The sequence below is a fragment of the Eubalaena glacialis genome, chromosome 7 (assembly GCF_028564815.1).
Source record: "Eubalaena glacialis isolate mEubGla1 chromosome 7, mEubGla1.1.hap2.+ XY, whole genome shotgun sequence".
NCBI lineage: Eukaryota > Metazoa > Chordata > Mammalia > Artiodactyla > Balaenidae > Eubalaena > Eubalaena glacialis.
The window spans coordinates 106,639,385-106,659,792 of record NC_083722.1 but is presented as its reverse complement, the minus strand read 5'-3'; the positions used below and the strand labels follow the sequence as shown (position 1 = coordinate 106,659,792).

General features: G+C 47.9%; 1 protein-coding gene across 1 annotated transcript in view; it reads right to left on the bottom strand.

Annotated features, from left to right (window-relative positions):
- The window catches only part of SLC6A11 (solute carrier family 6 member 11), a 119,971-nt gene extending 101,072 nt beyond the window's left edge, over positions 1-18,899 (bottom strand). Inside the window, exons 1-4 of the mRNA XM_061195587.1 lie at positions 18,629-18,899; positions 15,574-15,708; positions 15,318-15,458; positions 11,940-12,030 (exon numbers count right to left, since the gene is read on the bottom strand). Of these exons, the coding sequence (XP_061051570.1) occupies positions 11,940-12,030; positions 15,318-15,458; positions 15,574-15,708; positions 18,629-18,884 (623 nt within the window). The 5' untranslated portion in view covers positions 18,885-18,899. The remainder of the gene's footprint in view (positions 1-11,939; positions 12,031-15,317; positions 15,459-15,573; positions 15,709-18,628) is intronic.
- Positions 18,900-20,408: the final 1,509 nt, after the last annotated feature.

Genomic DNA, 20,408 nt, shown 5'->3' with positions numbered 1-20,408 from the left:
AGACTTTCAGCTGCAGTGCTAGCTCCTAGACTCCCCCATGACACTAAAAACACCCCTTCCTTCCTTTACAAATTAAAGCCATGGTGAATGCACCCCCCAAAGCTACCTCACGTGACTTTGTGCGCTGGGCAAAAGTAGTACACAGCACACATCCTTCACGCATTTATTAATTTATTCAAGTGATACTTATTAAGGTGTTTTCAGTGTGTCCGGTCCTGTGCTACACTTGGGGTCCTTCAAGAGCTCATGGTCCACGGGGGAAGACAGACAAGTGAACAGAGCAGAGTGTGGAGAGGGTCAGGACAGGGAAAAGCAGGGGACCCTCACTGCAGATCTGGCCAGTATCCCGACGTGGGAGTGGGGCTGTGGAGGCCCTGGAGGGTTAACAAAGAAGAGGGAGGCATTTGGGGCAGGAAGTCCACCAAAGGCAAAAGCCAGGAGGCTGGAACAAGGGCTCGGGAAGGCCAGACAAGGGCTCGATGTGCAGCAGGAAGCGGGGTGAGAAGTGGGGGCAAGGATGAGGCTGCAGTGATGAGCAAGAGCCGGACCCTGAGCCTTGCTGAGGAGCTGGGGCTTCATCCTGAGGGTGATGGAAGCCGAGAAGAATCTTAAAAAAGAGGAAGACTCCATCAGATGCATGTTTCCGAAAGCTCTCTTTGGCTGCACTGGAAAGATTGGACGGTAAGGGTGGAATGGAGCAAGGTGCCCAGTGTGGAGACTTTTGCCTTAATTTGGACAATCAAGAGGGAGGGGCTGGACTAAGGTAGGGAAATGGCCCTGGAGGGGAACAGATGGGCTGGGGAGCAGCAGGGGTGCAAGGTGGCTGCCTGGGGGTGGCAGGTAGCAGGGAAGTTGGAGGTCCAGACTGACGCCAGGTTTGTACCTTCATGGACGGGGGGTCATTAGCTGAGCAGGAGTGAATTGTCAGTTGGGGTAGAGGAGGAGGAGGTGGACAGTCAATCTTTTAGATAAGGTGATTTTGAGATGCTTGTGGAGCACCCAGGTGGCTTGCAAGGCCCAGAGGCAGCTGGGTGTCTGGGTACAAAGCTCACAATAGAGATGCAGGGAGGAGATTCAGACCTGAGCCCTTGGCCATCAAGTGTCCTGGGAGAGCATGAGGCCACCTGGGGAGAGCTGGAGAAACGGGAGGGAGAGGGCTGGCCACAGAGCCCCCGGAACCCCATCATTTACAGGGCAGATGGAGGATGGGAGGAGCCCTTTGAGGAAACAGAGAAGGGTTAGGCATCCCTGAAGAAGGTGGCATCCCCAGAGGCAGAGGGAGAGGGCGTTCCAGCAGGGGAAGCAACCCATCTGCCAAGTGCCTCCAAGCAGCCTGGTGAGAGGGAGAGCGTTGTGGGATTCGGGACCAGAGTGGCAGGTGTAGCAAGGAGAGCTGCTCAGCCCTGGCCGGGCAGACTTCAGACAGCGGCACGCAGGGAACAGAGGGGAGGTGAGACCTGGTGAGGCGGCTCTTTGGGGAAGTTGCTCTGATGAGGATGGGAGCTAGTAGTTCTTGGCCACAGGGCACCAGAGCTGTCTTACCTACATTTGTTTTATTTTCAGGTTGGCATGACTGGGATACTTAATGGGAAAGATCCAGGAGGGAGGGGAAGTTTCAAATGCAGGAGGGAATGGGGGGCGAGGGAGGAAAGAAGCAGGTAGAAGTCTCTGAGACGGGCAGCAGGGAAAGAATCCATGGGTGGAGACGTCATTTCTACAGGAAGAAGAGGGAAAGAATTGGGGAATCCAAGAGGTGAGTTGAAAAGCAAACTATCCTCATTAAGAGACTCTCAGAGTAAGGAACAAGAAGGAGCTGGTAGCAGAAGGGACTGTGGCAGGTGCCACCCAAGAGCCCTCACATCTCACTGCATTCAGTCCTCATACCAATATAACTACCATGAGGGCATTCTTATACCCATTCTACAGGTGGGGAAACTGAGGCCCAGAATGGTGAAGCAACTGGCCCAGATTGGGACCTGAAACCAGGTTCTTCTGATGCCCACACATCCTTCTGTCTCGGCAGAAGCTGACCCCAGAGAGAGGATGCCTCCCGCTCAAGGCTTCTGCTATGTCCTCCGCAGTCTGAGGGAAGTGGCTGGAATCCGATCCTGCAACACCCTCACTGTCTTCTCTGTGTCTCACATACACAGAGGGGCTGAGTCCAAAGGGAAGGAAACAGCCTCATACCTGGCGCTTCCCTTCCAAACACTAGCTTCCAGAGCTGAGAGTGGTTTGACCAGAGAAAGCAGAGATGGAGTAGACCCCTCTCTCCCACCACCGCAGAGGGCCCGGGAGGGGAGGTGTGGGAACAGGTCCCAAGCCGACCGGGGAGGCCTCATCTTAATGTCCAGCATGGAGCCGGCAAATGCATCACCTTTCTTTAACCTGCTGTGGAGGGGAGCACTGCCAGGGATGCAGAGACCGCCCTAAACGCTGGCGCTGAGGGGCTGTGCTATAAATAGCCTTGCTCAGGCCTCCCTTCTGGTCTCCCAAAGCAACAAACAAACAAAAGACAGCCCATCACCCAAACAAATGCGCCTTCCCTGCCCCCTCCATAATCCCTCCACCTTCGGGGTCCTGCTCTCACTTCCCCGGCCCAGTGCAGGCCCCCAACTCTCCCCGTGTATGGGGTCTGCTCCTGCAGAGCCCTCGGCCGAGGCCCTAAACCGAGCTGGGGACTCAGGGCAAGGGCCCTCCTAGGTCTCTGCATCATGCATTCGCTCAGGAGAGTGACTGGATGCCACCTGCGTGTTGCTGAGGGCCCTAAGAGCAGGGCCTGCAGTGATGAGGATGGCAGGTGAGTCCTGCCCTCAGGGAGGAGAAAGGTGATGGCAAGGTCAGTGACAGCTTGCACTTCCTTCATGCTTACTGAGGCCAGTGCAACCACGATTCCTACTTTACTACTGGGAAAACTGTAGCTTAGGGCAGCAACATGCCCAGAAAGGCAGAGGCAGAACCTGAAGCCACATCTATCCAACTTCAGAGACAGTGCTCGGACCCACGGCCCCATCTTGGGGAAGATGGACTAGAAATGTGTCACCCAGGGAAGACAACTAGGCAACGAAGCTGGTCTGTGGGGTCTGGAGCTCCCACGCCAACTTCTTCTATCACTGCAGAAACCCTCCTCCCCGGTCGCGTGGAAGTCCCCTCCAGTCCCCTCCACTTTCCAGGATTCATTCCACGGTTCTCTCTGCCAAGAATGTCCCTCTAAATTCTCACATGCCTTAAAAATTCTGCCTGTCCTTCAAGCACCAGCTCAAATAATACAAAGCCTCACCAAGTGCTTCCTTGGTCCCCACCTGTACCCTGAGGACCGGTCCCTCCTTCCCCCTGAAGGTGCAGTGAGCATCTACATGCACCAGGCACTCCTAGGTCAGGGGTCAACAAACTGTTTTTGTAAAAGGCCAGATAGTACAGATTTAGGTTTCGCAAGGCATATGGTCTCTGTCCCAACTGTTCAACTCTATCCTTGCAGTGTGAAAGCAGCCAGAGACAATATGTAAATGAACACTATGGCTGTCTTCCAATAAAACTTTATTTACAAAAACAGGCAGCAGATGGGATTTAGCCCATAGTTTCCTGACCTCTGTCCTAGGCTAATGCTTCCCAAAGAACACTAATCCTTTAAGACACCCTGAGGTCACACTGGGACCTCACTGAGAAATGGCTGCACATTATAGCCCTCCTTAGAGAGTCCCAATGCTCATTAGACTATTAAAGGCTCTGAGAAGTCCTGCAATAAAGACACCTCTATAGCTCTGTCTAACCCAATGTTTCCCAATCTTATTTAGAACTATTCCCCATTAAAGTGCAAATTAAAACCACAATGAGATACCACTTCACGCCCACTAGGGTGCACCCAAGAGGACGGCTGTAATCAAAAAGACAATAATAAGTGTCCTCAAGAATACAGAGAAATGGAACCCTCACATATTTCTGGTAGGAATATAAAAATGTTCTAGTCACACTGGAAAAGTCTGGCAGTTTGTTAAAAATTTAAACATAAAACTCAGCCATTCCACTCCTAGGTTATTCAAAAATAGCCAAAAACTGAAAACCACCCAAATGTCCATCAACCAATAGACAATTTGTGGTCTATCCAATGGAATATTATTCAGCCACAAAAAGGAATAAAGCAGTGATACATGCTAGAATATGGATGAACCCTGGAAACATTATGCTAAGTTTAATGAGGAAGTGATAAAGACCACACATTGTGTGATTCCACTGAATATGCAATGTCCAGACTACACAAATCCACAGCAACAGACAGAAGGTGAATGGTTGCCTGGCGGTGAGAGTGAGATTAACTACAAATGGCATGAGAGATCTTGCTAGGGCAATGGAAATAGTCCAAACCTATCTTGCGGTGACAATTTCACACTTGGCAAGTTTGCTCGAAAATCACCTACTTGTACACCTAAACAGCGTGCAGCTTATGGCATGTAAATTATACCACAAAGCTATTAAAAAGTTGTTAAGAAGGAAGTGCCCCACCACGTTTCTGCCTTTCCAAAGCAATACCTCCTAACTTCGTGCAGAACACACTTTGGCACAGAGCACTGGGCAGTCTCGCGTATGTTATCTTGTTTTACACCCACTGCCCAGGGCAGACTGAGGCTCCAAGTAGATATGGACCTTGCCATAGATCACAAACTGGAAAGTGGCAGAGCCTGGCCTTGCACACCAGTCTCCTGACCCCAAGTTCAATGCCTGTTCTGGTCCTGCATGGCTGGAGGGTAAGGTCCAGCAGGATAGGAAGGAGTAAGGAGAGGTGTCTATAAGTAGGGATCCCACGCCACAGAAAGGGCCTCACTGCCCCGTGGCTGGAATCCCAGCGCCCTCCGGTTCCTGCCCTTCTCCTCCTTACCAGGACTCAGCACAGCCTTCCCAGACCCCCGGGTTCCCCTGGTACAGCAGCTCTGCGTTAGGAGTGGCCGAAAGCTCAGGGGGGGTCTGACACCTGGCGGGGTCGGCCCCTCCAAGACACTCTGTGTTAAGCCTGGCAGAGAGCCACTGTCTGCTACGGAGGGACTGCGGGCAGGAGAGGCACACATGACATCAGGAAAAGCCCTGGACGAGAGATCCAGAGCAGGAGCGGGCATCTGCCCCCAGGTCCAGGGTATCCCACCAGGAGGCCTCCGGTTTTTGAATGACACCTCATCCACCTGAGCTGTGGGGCGGGGGGTGGGGACAGGTTGAGAAAGGGCAAGATGCAGGGGTGAGAGGAGCCACCATCGACTGGTCACTGCCCCCCTGCTTCCGTCACTTTATGCTGACTGCACGTCGAAGGGTGGTGAGGTGCACCCATTTGCCAGGGAGGAAACTGAGGCTCAGAATCACCTGCCCAGGGCCCCCATTAGTGGGTGGTAGAGTCAGGTCCCAGCTCTGGTGCTTCTTCCTCATCCTAGAGGTCTTCCAGGGAAAGCATGGAGCAGAGTGTGTGTGTGTGTGTGTGTGTGTGTGTGTGTGTGTAAATCTGGAGAGTTTCAAACATGTTCTCCTGGTTTTATTAGAAGTAATAAGGAATCGAGATAACACGCTAAAATTTGGGAACAGCCCCTTCTGAGTTACTCTCTGCCTGAGCCTGAATTCAAGTCATTCATTAACCTCTTGTGCCACCAGCTGCAGGGCCACAACATACTCCAGGAGGCCAGCATCAATTTCCAGCTGTCATCACAGCAGATCAGAGTCTGCTTGCCTCACACTCAACGCCTGGCTCAGCTGGAAACCACAGTATTCTGTTAAAAGCAAGGTTCAAGTCATTTCCTAAAGGTACCTCTTGAAATCCAACAAGACAAAAGCCAACAGGTTTTTTGCGTTTTGTTTGTGCTGGGCACTGGAGACAAGTCATTCCTCATTTGTTCCTCCCTCCCTCCATCAATTATACATCTCCATCTACAGCAAAACTCTCTCTTCAAGAACCTAGGGCCACAGGGCTGCAGAGAGAAGGGACACACCAGTCGGATTCTGCCCCGTGATAAAACAGGGAGCTGATGGTATTTCAGACACGGGCGGGAGGAGCATGTACGGAAGGGTGGAGGGATGCAGGTGGGATCAGAGGGGGCCGGCTCTCAGCCCAGCTCCAGCTCTTGCTAGCCAAGAGGGGCACTTTGGATAAGTCCCTTAACCTCTCCCTGCCGCAGAATCCCCTGAGTGAGATGGTAATCTGTTCAGTGATGCTGTACCATGTATCCCCTGGGTGGGTGGATTAAATGAAGTGACAGGCCTGGAGGGCCATGCTCAGGGCCAGGGTACACAATAGCTGCTTAGCAACTAACTGCAACTTCCCTTCCTTTACTTCATCCATCAGGATGTAAAAGGAACCTCAGTCAGAACTCTTGTGGTTCAGTAAATCACTGCTTCCCATTACTCGGTGTAAGACATCCACTATTTATGAAAACAAATGCCCTCGTAGCTGATTTTATATACAAGTATCTTTACTCTAATGATCAAGATTGGATAATAATAGGAGTTCTATAAAAGGGAGCTGATCTAAGAGATGAATTACGTTTCTGAACCTGGGAACTTACACTCTTCAACAGACAGGGCAAAAGCAAAGTAAGAGGACACAACTCCACGAGGTTAAAAAACATTCATTCATTCATTCATTCAATCTTCCATCCATGTGTTTGAATAAATATTTTTTGGGCACTTAGAATGTGCTGGCAAGACAACAGGGAACAAAACAGGACAGTCCTTGCTGGCATAGGGCTTATAGTCTAATGGAGGGAGAGACAGAATAAACTAGTAAAAGAAACACAAGGATAAGTCCTATGCAGGCAATAAAACAGACAGATGGGGTTGAGAGGGACTGGGGTGCCGATTCAGCTGATAAGTGGAAGCAACAGGATGGGCAGGGAGGGCTTCCCAAATGACACGTGAATTAAGACTCAATGATAAGAAAGAGCCAGACACACAAGGACTTGGTGAGGAAACTTCTAAGCAAAGGGACTCTTCTATACAAAAGCTGGACACTGAGCCTAGGACAAGCCCAGGACATATGAAAGACAGAAAGAAGGCTGGTGCGGAGGAGGGCAGAGGGGAAGACGAAGGAAGCAGGGGCGGCCCAGGGCCCACAGCAAGAATTAGAGTTTCACTTCAGCAACTTGGAGCCCAAATTTTGTGTCCAAATTAAAACCAATTCAAGTGGCCACATGATTTAGAAATAAACAATTTTTTAAAACCTCCTCCAGGAAAGATAAACCAGAAAGACAAGACTACATCCTTCTGAATAAAGATAGAGAACTGAATACCCTTAGAGCTTAATGCAGGCTCAGCACACAATATGCTCTCAACAAATGTGTGCTGAATGGATGCCACGCAAAAGCGATTTCAACTGTATACATGGCAAGCGTGCAGTTGCTTGCAAAACCCTGGACGAGAGGGATGAGAGGACCGAGAAAGGGAAGTGAAAATAGACCAAAGCCCATCTGATGCTACAATGCCGGTTACACTCTTATAGCACTCAATCCCTCCAGAGGACACAGGCTCAAAATGTAGAACCGCAAACATATTGAGATAAACTCACGGGTGCCAGATGCATAATGAGTTACTAAGGGAAACCAGGGTGGCCTGATTTTGAAATCTGACATGAGGAAGACAAGCCGCCCCTGCCCCACAGGCCCCCTGCCTGAGCCAGAACCCAGGACTGACCCAGAGCCTGAGCTGTTCTCACTGGCTAAGCCAGTAACATTCATTATTCCCTGAAAAGGAAAATGAACTTTCAAGATGCCAGATGCCCAAGGTCACGGTAAAGCCATGGGCAGCCCTGCGCAGGGAAACAGCACCTTGTAACTGACTTTATGGGAATCTACAGGCTTGTCTCTCCTCCGCTTCTAGAAGGTTAGAACCGCGTCTTACACTCCCACCACTCCCAATTACGCCACGCGTCCTTCTTATGTGCACCAGGAGCTCAGACGTTTGTTGAATGAATGAACAAGCACACAACTGAGGCAGTCCATTCTGACCAAGCAACGTGGCCCTGAATAAGGTCCCTGGAGTTAGAGGCAGTGAGAACAAGACAAGAAGACCACACTATAGATGGGAACCAGCCACACAAGGAAACAGCAAAGAGAACTAGGAAAGAAACATTTTTAAGGACACTTGATCCAATACTTGAAGGGCTGTCACATGGGAAAGGAATTAGGCACATTCTATCCAAAGCCCCAGAAGCCAAACTATGACTGAATTCAAGGAAGAACTTTCTCCTAGCAGAGCGTGTGCCAGGCTGTGTTTAGTGGAATGCTAGCATTCCGGGGTGGGGGATGGGTGGGGGATGAGGGGAAAGAGTCCAAATGATTGCACAGGAAAATATGTTATTTGAGTTTGAGTTAATCAAAGGTAATGGATATTCTTACTGAAGGGCATGGCTTTCAGCCCTTCTCAAATTTATGTGGCTCCAAATAGCTTTTCATAGGATGCTACAAACATCTCACAGAGTCTCTACATTCCAAGTTCACCTCTGAGGAGAAGATGAATTAGAGCTGTCTGATAAAAACACCTTATGAAGGAAGGAGTGTCACACCAGCATTTGAGTAGTTTTAGGATGCAGAATTCAACATTGCATAGATGATACAAATGCAATCAGAGTAGAAAACTAGAACCATGGGTTCATTCTCACATTGACTTTCATTTTGAATGACCAAGTAGCAGACAAAAAGGCCCAGTTACAAGTGAGGACACAGACTCGCCATCCCCTCCCACCACTTGGCGTCCAAATGAGTGGGTGACATGGATATGACAAAGGGATCCTCAAAGCCATCAGTGCTGTTCTGGGGAGCTTAGGGACAGGAAGAGTTCTTGCCAGAGCTCACTTTGACTCTCCTCATGTAGTATTTTCTAGAAAATATTGCCTGCCACCTTCCTCCCATGTACCTGTACATTCTGTAAATATTCACTGGGGGCCTTCCATTGACCGGCAGTAGTGAGCAAAACCAGAAAAGGTACTGCTTCATGACTGCCTCCTGGGGAATTCAGACAATAAACAAACATATTGCACAAATAATAATTTAATCAAGGTTTTCCATACATGTTACAAAGGAAATGAATGGTACAAAGCAACGTAAGTTACACAGAGAACTTATCCAGTGTAGGATTTGAGGTTGCGTTCCCTAAGGGAGCACAGAGACCATGTTTTGCAGACACTCAAATGTGCAGGTCCTAAACATTCCACTGGAAAACCATAGCCCAGTGAGGCTGGAAAAGGTCACACAGCACCACCTCCCACCCCCCAAGAGCAGCCTCTGCTCTAGCAGAATGTCATATGGATGCTCTATTTGGGACTATGACTCAGTAGGTCTGGAGAGAGCTAGAGAGTTTGCATTCTAACCAGGTGATTCTAATGCTTCTTCTCTGACAACCACATCAGGCAGCACTACTTCATCAGGCATTTTAAAAGACCTAAATAAATGGAGGGCTATACTATGTTCATGGACAGAGAGGCTGAATCACAAAGATGTCAGTTTTCCTCAAATTAACCTATAAGTTCAATATTCTCCCAACCAAAATCCCCCCAGAGTTGTTCTGTTCTTTATTATTGTTTTTTAACTTGACAAGCTGATTCTAAAATTCATTTGGAAGACTAAAACAAGTTTGGAAAAGAGCAAAGTGAGGGACTTGCCTTATGAGGTCAAGGCTTAAAATTAAACTATAGGTATAGTATTGACACACAGTTAGCAAAAGAGATGAGCAGAACAGAGAGCCCCTAAACAGACATGTGCTTGTAGGAAAACTTTATATGGAAGATGGCATTACAAATAAGTAGGGAAGGATGAACAATTCAGCAAATACATATATATATATATATATATATGGCTGGATTCCTACCTTGTACCATATGCAAAAAGAAAATTCCAGGTAGATTATATTCCTGAATGTGAAAAAACAAAACTTTAAAACTCTTAAAAGAACCCCCCCCCCAAAAAAAGGAAGCCCAGAAAATAAATTTTGTTTTAACAACTTTGGGGTAGGGAACTATATCTTAAATAAGACACCAACTGTGCAAACCAAAAAGAAAAATATTGGCAAATTTAAATTCAATACAATTTATGCCATACATAAACAAGAAAGAAAAGCCACACACTAAGAAAAGCTATTTGCAGCATGGGTACTAATACCTACAATGTATCAAGAACTCCTACCTATGAGAAAAGAGAAAAGGATATGAGCAGGAAGCTAATGGATGAGGAAACCCAAATGGAGCAAAAAAAACATGAAAAGATGCTCAACCTCATAAAGTAATTAGAGAAATGCGAATTTAAAACAGTGGGATACAATTTCATATCCATTACACTGGCAGAACCTAAAAACTCTGACCAGAACAAGTGCCTAGGTCTAGAATGGGGAGCAGTAGAAATTCTCGTTCTACTCTTATTTGGAGAGTAAATTAGAACAATTCCTTTAAAAAGCAATTTGACATAATCTGATAAAACTGACAATGCATGGACCCTACCTCCCAGTAATTCCACTCTTAGGTATATGGCCTAGAAAACTTCATTTGTGCAGAGAAGCACAAACAAGACATTCACTCAGCGTGCTTAATCATTGTGGGAAATGGGAGACAGTCTAAATGTCCATCAAGAGGAGCCAGGTAAACACAATGTAGTCTCTTTATATATGGAAATACTATAGAGCAGGAAGAGAATGAATGAACCGAAGCTACATGTATCAATATGGAGACCATCTCAAAACCAATATTGAGCAAAGAAACAAAGCTATAAGAAAAAAGTGAGTAATGGACACCATTAATATAAAATTTTAAAACATGCAAGAAAGACTTAGCTATTATTTGGGAGATATACATAATATGTATATATATGTATATATACACATAATATTTGTGTATGTATAGAGGGAAGTATTTTATTTATATTAATATTTATATAAATGAGTTATATTTATAATTATAAACTCATGTCTTTACATTCATTTTATAGAATGATAAATCTAAATTCAGCATAATGACCTCTAGAGAGGGAAGGAGAAGAATGGTATCTGGGAATAGAATAAAAATCACTCATAAAACCACTGTCCCTCTACACTATCATTAAAGTAGGGGAGGGTCTTCAATGAAGCCAGACCTTTCCAGATTAAAAAGCCTCAGAAAGCCTTTAGCCACCCTTCAACCCACAGAGGAAACTTCTCTTCAATTCCTGGGGCACTGCACAATTCTGCACATTCACAATGTAAATGATGCCCTCTAGGGTTGTGCAGTGAACAACTTATACAACCGTACGTGGCAGCTCTCGTAACTCCAGGGCCACAGACCCCTTTGGAACACTGATGAAAAATGCCCGTCTCTGGGAAAATGCCCACCCACACAACTACTGCCGATAACGTCTGTGGATTCAGGCACCTTCCCAACAACCATCAGCAGCCCTACATTGGTCAAACTCTTCCAGGAACAAGGGCTCACAACCTTCGGAAGTACTTGCAGACAACTCTGTGAGACTAAAGCTCTTCCTAAGTACGTTGAAAACCTGCCTCTTTACAACCTCTACCCGTTAATGTTGATGTACTTCCTTTCGACATGACATTGCTGCTACTGAGAGAAAGCTAACCTGTCCCCCCGGAGACTTCTGCTTTCCAGGCTAAATATATTCTTGACTTAGTTTATTGCAAACACGCCAAATCTTCTCTTTTGTTAAAAATGAATTTTTAAACTGCCCATCATTTTACCAAGCACTTCTTGCCCCAGTAAGTAAATAGGCATGCTGACATGTCGTCAAAGAACAAGAAAGCATTTCTCTCAGCTGCCCCTTTGGGAAACCTCTCAAGATCGCCATTCTGGCCTCCAAAGCAGCCAGATGCCCACAGAAGCCAGGAAGTACAAGGCTGGAGGCAGGGTCAGGCTTTTTCCAAGGGTGGGGGCAACGTTAACTGAGCAGCACCAGGACAGAGCCCCCCCGGGCCAAAGGAGACAAGGTATTTCCACTTACTCCCAAAACTCCATGACGGGAGAGGTGGCATTCTGTAGGGACACGTGGCTGTGGTTGGTTGCGTTCAGTTTCTGGAACTCCACGCAGTTCTCTACAGCAGAAACAAGACAAGAAACACAGGAAAATTACCCTCCGCGACGGCTGGATCTTGGAAAACCTTCAGGGCCGATGGTGCAACCAGGTGGTTTCACCCAGCTGCCCCAGGTAAACATGCCTCAGCGAGCACTGTGGGGAAAATCAATCACTTACAAACAGTTTAAGAGGGAGGCTTGGCTTGATTCAAACAGGAGGAGAAGTTTTGGGGGCAGGGTACCTCCTCTCCCCTATTCCCATGAATACGGCCTTTCCAATTCTTTCCTCTGGCCTTGTTCTTGAATCTTTCACCTTTTCCACTTCCCTGCCTAAGGCCTGTCCATCGCATTTACCTGTTCTGCTCAGTGGCCCTAGCAGGAACAAGGGGGCTAAAGGGGGGCGTCAGCCATGGTGTCCCTGGGCCAGTAATGCAGGTGAGACTCAGTTTTTCTTCATGGAAGAAGAGGCTAATGTCACAGCTGCCTCATAAAGACCTGATGACTGGATGAAATAACATCCAAATGTGTAAAGAATCCCTAATTCCTTCATCATTCCCTCAATCCAGGAAAGGATTTATTGAATATCTCTTCTCATTTCATGAAACTTGATGACCAAGAGAGATTTGAATCTCAAGTTAAAAACATCTGAGTGTTCATCCTTTAAGGCCCAGATCAGCCCATTAACCTCTCCTCCAAGAAGCCTTCCTTGATCTCCGTCTCCTGAATTCTAAGAAAGTTAGAATTTAAAGGTCCTCCAAGGAACCTCCTTCTCCACGCCCTTTATTTTGAAGAGGAGGAATCAGGGTTCAGAAGTAGTCAAGGGACCCCAACCACACCCGTTCCTCCCTCACAAGTCACCAGCCAGTTAGGGGAAGAAAACGGAATCAACTCCAGCCAAGGCTCCACCTCCTTTGCCAAGGTTATCGCCTGGTTCTGTCTGCCACCATGGGATCTGGGTCTCCTTCCTGCACCTCCCTGTTCACAGAGCCACCTCAGTAACCAGACTGTGAGCTCCCAGAAGACAGGGCCTCCTGCACCCATGCGCTTCAAAGCCCGTGCACCCAGCACAGTGGCCAGCACGGAGCCCGTGTTCAGCCTCACTCTGGCCCTTCACTCTTCTCATGTGTGCACGAGCCCTCCAACTCCATCTATAATCTCCAGAACAGGAAGCCTTCCTATATGTGATGTTTCACACAGGTGTTCACACGCCTTCAGAGAAAAGGGAATGCAATCAGTGGAAGAAAGCTTTGCAGCCCACTGGGGAAAAGTTCCCCAAGTGTCTGTGCCCTTCCCACTTCTCTGGGCAAGTGCTAACCATATTAGGAAAGGAGATGGTCTGTGGGGTCCACAGACAGTCCTAAGAGAGGTCTGGGAACCTAATATTATAGGCAAAATGCCTATAACATTGTGCTTTTTTCTGGAGAGGAGCCCTTAGCTTTGATCAGATTCTCTAAAACAGTGTTTCTCAAATTTTTTTTCTAGAGTAAAAAAATGTCTCAGACACCCAAGGTTGACATTGTATTTTTTATTAAGATGACATTTAATCTTTTACAAATAAATAATGAATTATAAAGTCTTTGTGATTATAGTATTCAAACACCTATAAAACCAGAAATTACAAGTTAAATACCAACTATACTATGGAACCAACACAATTCAAATTGATAGCATAAAATGGATGTGTATGATAATGCCATCTTGTGAAATTAAATCGATTTCCCAACAGAAAAACAGAACTGACAGGTAGGAGGCAGGGTCTATGGAATTAAGCTTGCGTATTTTTCCATGCACTATTTGAGATTCAATTCTACCACCATTTTTCTCCGGTCACACATTTGCAAAACCTTTGTTCCTACAGTTTGTTGCATTCTTGGCTGGACTTAGTATCAATGACCATTTATGAATTAAATCTCTCTGCTTTTTTCCCTTGGCCACCATCATCCTGTTCACCAAGAATGCATCTTAAATTGTAAACATGGACAAAGTCAGGCACTGAGATCCCCCAACCGTCCTCATTTATAAGGTGGCTGTGCAGATGATCCAGAACATGCACATATTTTTAGAGTATCCTCAAAATAAATATGCACAATTAAATTATCATGGAGGACTCACAGCCCTCCAAGAATATGTCCTTGAATTTTAGTTTGATAAACAAGACCCCACAAAACGTGGTGGATGGGGGGAAGCAAGGCAAAGTCATGCAGGGATAGAAGCCAGTTCACAGCGTTTTCTTGGTCTAATGCCCACTGTTCCTTCTGCTGGTGACCAACATCCTACCCAGTCCTACTGTGTCTCAGCTTTCAGGATGACTGGCCACTTCCAGGGACAACCTAACCACAGGTTACAACACAGATGGCGAATAGGTTAAAGCATGTGTGTTGATTCCAGTCAAAAGGTGGTGGCTGCCTAGACTTCTGAGCAGAGTTCTGAGGCCAAGACTAGACTCAAAAGGAAAGCGTTCTACAATCGACTAGTGATGTCTGCACTGAGCACAGCATCCAAAGACAGGGGTTGAGAAGTATTTGCCTTCCCTAGATTGTAAGATTCAATCCTGACAGGATGACAAATTGATAAGTAAACAGTATATTAGAATCCAAAGTAATGTAAAAAGTTACCCATTCAAGGCAGGAGGAGGGTGGTGAATTCAAGTATCTACCTGGGTAGGACAGGTAGAGTAAATGAGCAATGTGAGCTGGGTGGGGACTGTGGCCAGCTTGAGGACAGAAGCTTCAAGCAAAGGCAACAGACGGTTCTCAGCTGCAGCCACTGCTGCCAAGTAAGAATGTGGGAATGTGGCTCTGGTTTTGCCAGATCTTTTAAGTTTTTCAAGAGAAGCTGAAAATCTGGATTTTCATGTCAAGCCTTCTGATTTTTCAATTTTGACAACCAAATACATTTTTGAAATTTGCTGGTCACTGATCTAAAGCCTAACTGGCTGACAGACCCCCTGTCTGCAACCCTTGATCTAGTCTAACCCTTTCATTTTACAGAGGAAAATTTGACACTCAGAGGCAGGGCTGGAATTGCAGCCCAAACCCCTGAATCTCAGTTTAGTACTTCTTCCTTGCATCCCTACTCTGTGCAGGAAGGGTTCAGTCTCTGTATTTGGCATAGCAAGGAAAGAGCATCACAATTCTTCTCCCCGTGCCAATCCCTGGGCCAGTGCTCAGCTCAGGTTCAGAGCTGAAGAGTGTACAGACCAGGTACACTTGCAGTGGAATCTGGACTCATGGCAAGAGACATGACATACCACCAATCCCAGGTCCCCCAGCAGGACCATCAGAGAGACCCTCCCTGGAGGCCATACCTGTGTTCCATTCGTGCCCACAGGTGGCCCAGGGGAGCTCGGTGGTGAAGCAGTTGCTCAGGTAGAAAATGGCCCACGCCAGGATGATGATGTAGTACACGTTTAGATGGGCCTCAATCACCTGCGTTGCATAGCCAATGCCTGAAAGAACAAAGGAAAGGCAGTGATTTGTCTCTCTCCGCCTTGTTAAAAGCTGCCCTTCACGACCTGACATCACCCAGGAACCCTTTTACTTTCTTATTAACTTCGCACTTACCTTCAAATAAAGGGCACACTTTCCTCCAACACGTAATGCCACCTTCACTAGTAAATTGTCCCAGAGCTGTTTCCAGGAAAAAAACAGGAATCCCACAGCATATAAAAAACACCACATAGGGAATCAGGAATGCCCCTGCAAGGATGCAAAGTAAGTGAATGAGGTTAAAATTGCCTCTACCACTTCACGTTCAGCCCTTTAATAAGCACCTACTAGAGGCAAGACATCATGTGCTCTGAGCTTGAGTTCAAGTTCCTCCTATGAGGACCAGAGTCAGAAAATGAGAGCCTGGGTTTGTGCTCTCTGCCACCTACTCCCTTGAGTAAGTTTATGTCACATCTCCCAGCTTCAACTTCCTCAACTGTAAAATAGGGCTTTAATACTTAATCTCTGCACCACTTAACTCACAGAATTGTTGTGCAGCTAAGATGATAATGTAAAAGAAATTGTGTTATATGCTTGATTCTTTTATTTATGCATTCTACCCTCCAGCGCAGGTCAAATTCATTCCCTCCCTGAACGCTACATCCTTCTTTTTTATTCTAAAGTAACCTCAACAGGCCAGGGGAGGGGGACCTCTTCTTCTTACTTGGGAAGTGACCTGCAAAAAGTCTTCATAAAGAAAGGCATTCTCAAGGAGATATACAATGAGCAGTAGCAGGCCCTTGTACATGAGCCCCAGGTATGAAGCTGAGTTATGAGCAGTTCGTAGCAAGAATCTGTCCAGAGAGGCTGGCTTTGAGTCAATCTGAGAAAAGACCACCATAAGCTTTAGTGCTCCCATCTTGAAACACAATACCCACTGCCTGGGCCTTTCTGTGAAACAAATTAAATAACTGAGGTGAACATGAGCCATTACAAGAAGAAAGGGATTTTTCCAAATCCCTCATTCTCTCTCTCTCCTCTAATAACAAAGCATGAAAACACACACTATTCCCCACCATCTGAGCTCACAAATGGAGGCTTTCACTCAAATTGCTTTTGGCTAAATGAAGTCCCTTTAACCACAGGATTAATAGCAACGATTTTGATCAATCCTGATAATAGGACAATATTTACCAGGTTTTGAAAAGGTCTTAGTTTTCTATTTTTACAAAGTTTCACATTGGGAAAGAAATACTAAACTATTGTTGCAATTTATGAGTAGAGCTGTGTAGATTTTTTTTAAAAGGTAAACAGTTGATAAGCAGATACCCCAACTATATTAGAAGGCAAAAAGTGTGTAAAAGAAGATAAGAGGGTCTGTTTGCTGAATATAAATCTAAGTGATTAAAACAAGCCACAGAAGTTTCCCGAATATGCTGTAATTTACCTTTGAATCCTCTAGAACCTAACAGATGACACTTTCTGAAAGCCTTGTGGCCTCTCTGTTCACAAAGCTAGTAATCCTTAAGATAACTAGCTCAATTAAACCAGGATATCTGTGCACCCAACGGAGACTCTTGTCTCATTAGAGTAAGAAGAAAATGACTCATTTTTAATCTTGACTCACTACAACCTTTTTTTCATCTGAGGCAGAGTTTGTAATTAATGCAACTTACACTATTTTCTGATTTTAGGAATGCATTTTTTGTTGTTGTTTTGGCATAAGAATTTCCCGTATTTAAAAAAAAAAAAGAAAAAAGATGTTAAAACAGCTCTTGCCTGGGACTATCCTAAAGGGTTTCCACAGGCATCTAAGTGGACATGGCAGCTTACACAGGCTGAATGTGCAAAGAGAGGCGGATTCCCAGCTGAGGGCACAGGGCACGTTCGGGGTCTCTGAGTCGGCTCCCTCTCTCCCCCTTGCCAAGCCACCAACACCGGCGGCCACTTCATTACCAGTGCAGGGCAGGCTTGGAGCAGCCTGTGCCTTCAGGATGAATGTCTCCAAAGAAAGGGCCCTGGCCAAGCAGTACCCTTTTCACTCTCCCTGCAGCTGCCCGCACAGGAAGTCCTGCTCCACGAAGCCTAACAGTGTGGTCCCTGCCAACCTCTGAGCCACCTTCACTGGGGTCTGGGGATCTGCTGGAGGGACACAGCAAAGAGAGGGAGGAATACATAGACACAGGCTTCTCCTTGCAGAAACTGTGCCACTCAAGGTTTCACAAAGTCCTTTGCCATGGAACTGCCAGCTGTCCTGCTGATATGACAGGTTGGGGGCTCCTAAAGTCTGGAGCCCCTTCCTTGGGCTGGGAGATTTGAGGACTCGCTGCTGCATCTCCACCAAACTGACTCAGACACGTTGTCTCTAGAAACGACTCTCTCATCACCTTCCTTTCCCTGACCCCTGCAAGCTTTAAGCATCTTCTAAACATCAAATTATTATTGTTGCTATTTGTCATGAGTGACTCTGAGACCAGTAAAAGAAACTGTTTGGTGCCCATTTTCCCACCAGACAGTCCTGAAAATAGGCCCTAGAAAAGGCCTTACGGGCAAATGAAAGGCAGGGAATCAAACAGCAATGCCTCACCTAAAAGTTCTCCCTGTTGTCATCCAATCCCACTTTAAAACCAGGCCTTTGGTGTCAGAATCCCATCTTTACCCCTTATTAAGTGAGTGACTTCTCTGGCCCTTAGTTTCCTCATCTGCAAAACGGGTATACCACTACCTACAAAGATGACTGTAGGATGAAATGAGATGATGTAAGTAAAGTTTAGTACAGAGGCTGGCATTTCAACAAGCGCTCAAAACCCGAGCCTACTCAGATTGAGTCCCTTTCCTTCATGCAGGTTTCCAGTCAGGAAAGCTGAGGCTCAAAGGCGCTGTCTCCTGCCCCAAACATGAAGGGCTCCTGGTCTCGGTCTGCACCTCGCGCTGGGTCAGAACACACCTGGCGGACAAGTCCCCGCGTGCTAGCAGGTGGTACACGCAGGTGCGAAGCGCGCGTGCGCACTGGGACGGCGCGCCTTACCCAGGGGTAAGCTCGCTCGCCAGGTGGCCCCGGGCCGGCGTTCTCCGCGAGGGTCCCGCTACACGCAGGCGCGGGAGGGGTCTCGCGCTCACCCCGAGCTCCCCGCCCCCACAGGGCCGGCTTCCCCCAACCCATTCTCCTCAGGGCCGCGCGCCGCCTCACCTCCGCCGTTCTTGTAGCACAGGTAAGGGAAGCGCCACACGTTGCCCAGCCCGATGATTTCCCCTGCCACGCTCAGCACGAACTCCACCTTGTTATTCCAGTGGCCGCGCTCGTGGACTGCCTTGTCGCGCTTGTCGCGCGGGTCGCGGGCGGACGCCGCGCCCCCGCTGCCGCCGCCGCCACCCAGCACCTCGGACTCCCGCGCCTCCTCGGCAGCCTTCCCGTTGCCCAGAGGCAGCGCCTTCTCCGCCGTCATGGCCGCGCTGGCTGCCTCGTGCGCCGGGCCGGCTCTGCGCCGCCGCCCCGGGCGGGCTGGCTTTTCAGGACGCGCGAGCAGGCGGGAGGGGGAGGCAGGGGGTGGAGCTGAGGGGCCGGGCCGGGCCAGCGCAGGGACGGGGACGCTGCGCGGCGGCCCGGCGGCCCGGCCCGCCCGGCGCCCGCGTCGCCTCAGCCCGGCTAGGCCCGGCCCGGGAGCCCCGCGAGCACCTTGCGCGCGCCGAGCACCTTGCGCGCGCCGAGCACCTTGCGCGCGCCGAGCACCTTGCGCGCGCCGAGCACCTTGCGCGCGCCGAGCACCTTGCGCGCGCCGAGCACCTTGCGCGCGCCGAGCACCTTGCGCGCGCTACCCCTTCCTCCTCATGTCCTACCCACATGGCCTCTTAAGAGTGGAAGGGTCCATTCAGGCCTAGGCTGGGCTCCAGGCACCAAGCCCTGAAGTTCCACCACTCTGTAACCTCCAACCTCCTGCGCCTCAGTTTCTCATCTCTAATAAGAGAAGTGGCTGTAGAACAGGCTTCTCCGACTTTAACGTGAACACCAAGCACCTGCGGATCTTGTTAAACTGCAGATCCTGATCTAGTGGGTGGGGCTGGGCTGGAGCTTTGGCGTTTGGAACATGTGCCCAGGTGATGCTAATGCTGTTGGCAGGGACCACACCTGGAGGAAGAACGGAGTAAATGAACTCCGGGTTTCTTCCCAGTGCTCAGAATGTGAGCTCCCCTAGGGAAGGGACATCTCCAGATCTTGTCCATCCTGGCGCCCACTGTTCTAAACACAGTGACTCAGGACAGTGTGGCAGTTAAGCGCTCCTGTCCAGACTGGCAAATCTAATTTGAATCTCATGCTCCACCTATCTTAGTCTTCTTAGTCTTGTGAAGAAGTCATCTGACCTCGCTGTGCCTCAGTTTACTGATTTGCAAAAAGGAATACCAACAGTGCTTTTCTTGTGAGTTTGTGTGTGTGTGTGTGTGTGTGAGTTAATAAGAAAATGCTTATGAAGTATTTAGTGTATTCGAAGTGCTCTATACAATGTGTAGTCACTCACAAATATATTTGTGCATATTCTTGTTTAATATCTGTCTTTCCACTCAATTGAAAGGATGATGTACACTGTCTTGTTCATTATAACAGGCACAGAAGCTAGCACAAGACCTAGCACATAGTAGATGCTTACTAAATATTTGTGGAGAGAAGAAGGAAAGGCCAGAGGAAGGAAGGGAGGAAGGAAAAAGAAAAGCAAAAGAAGATTAGGTCTGCAAGGGGCCACAGAGATAATCAGACCCACCTCTCATTTCACAGCCCTGAAGAAGCCCAGCCACATGAACTGTCGCTACCACCACCCACTGAGCTCTCCATCCATCCCTTGGAGCTCCCCCGAAGCTCTGAGGAAGAGCCTCCTTGTCTTGTGGCCTCAGCTTCTCCTTCATTCTAGCTAGCAACTGCTCAAATCTCTCCCCACCTCCATGCCCCCCAGAAAACCCTTCCAGCCACCATCTTCCCC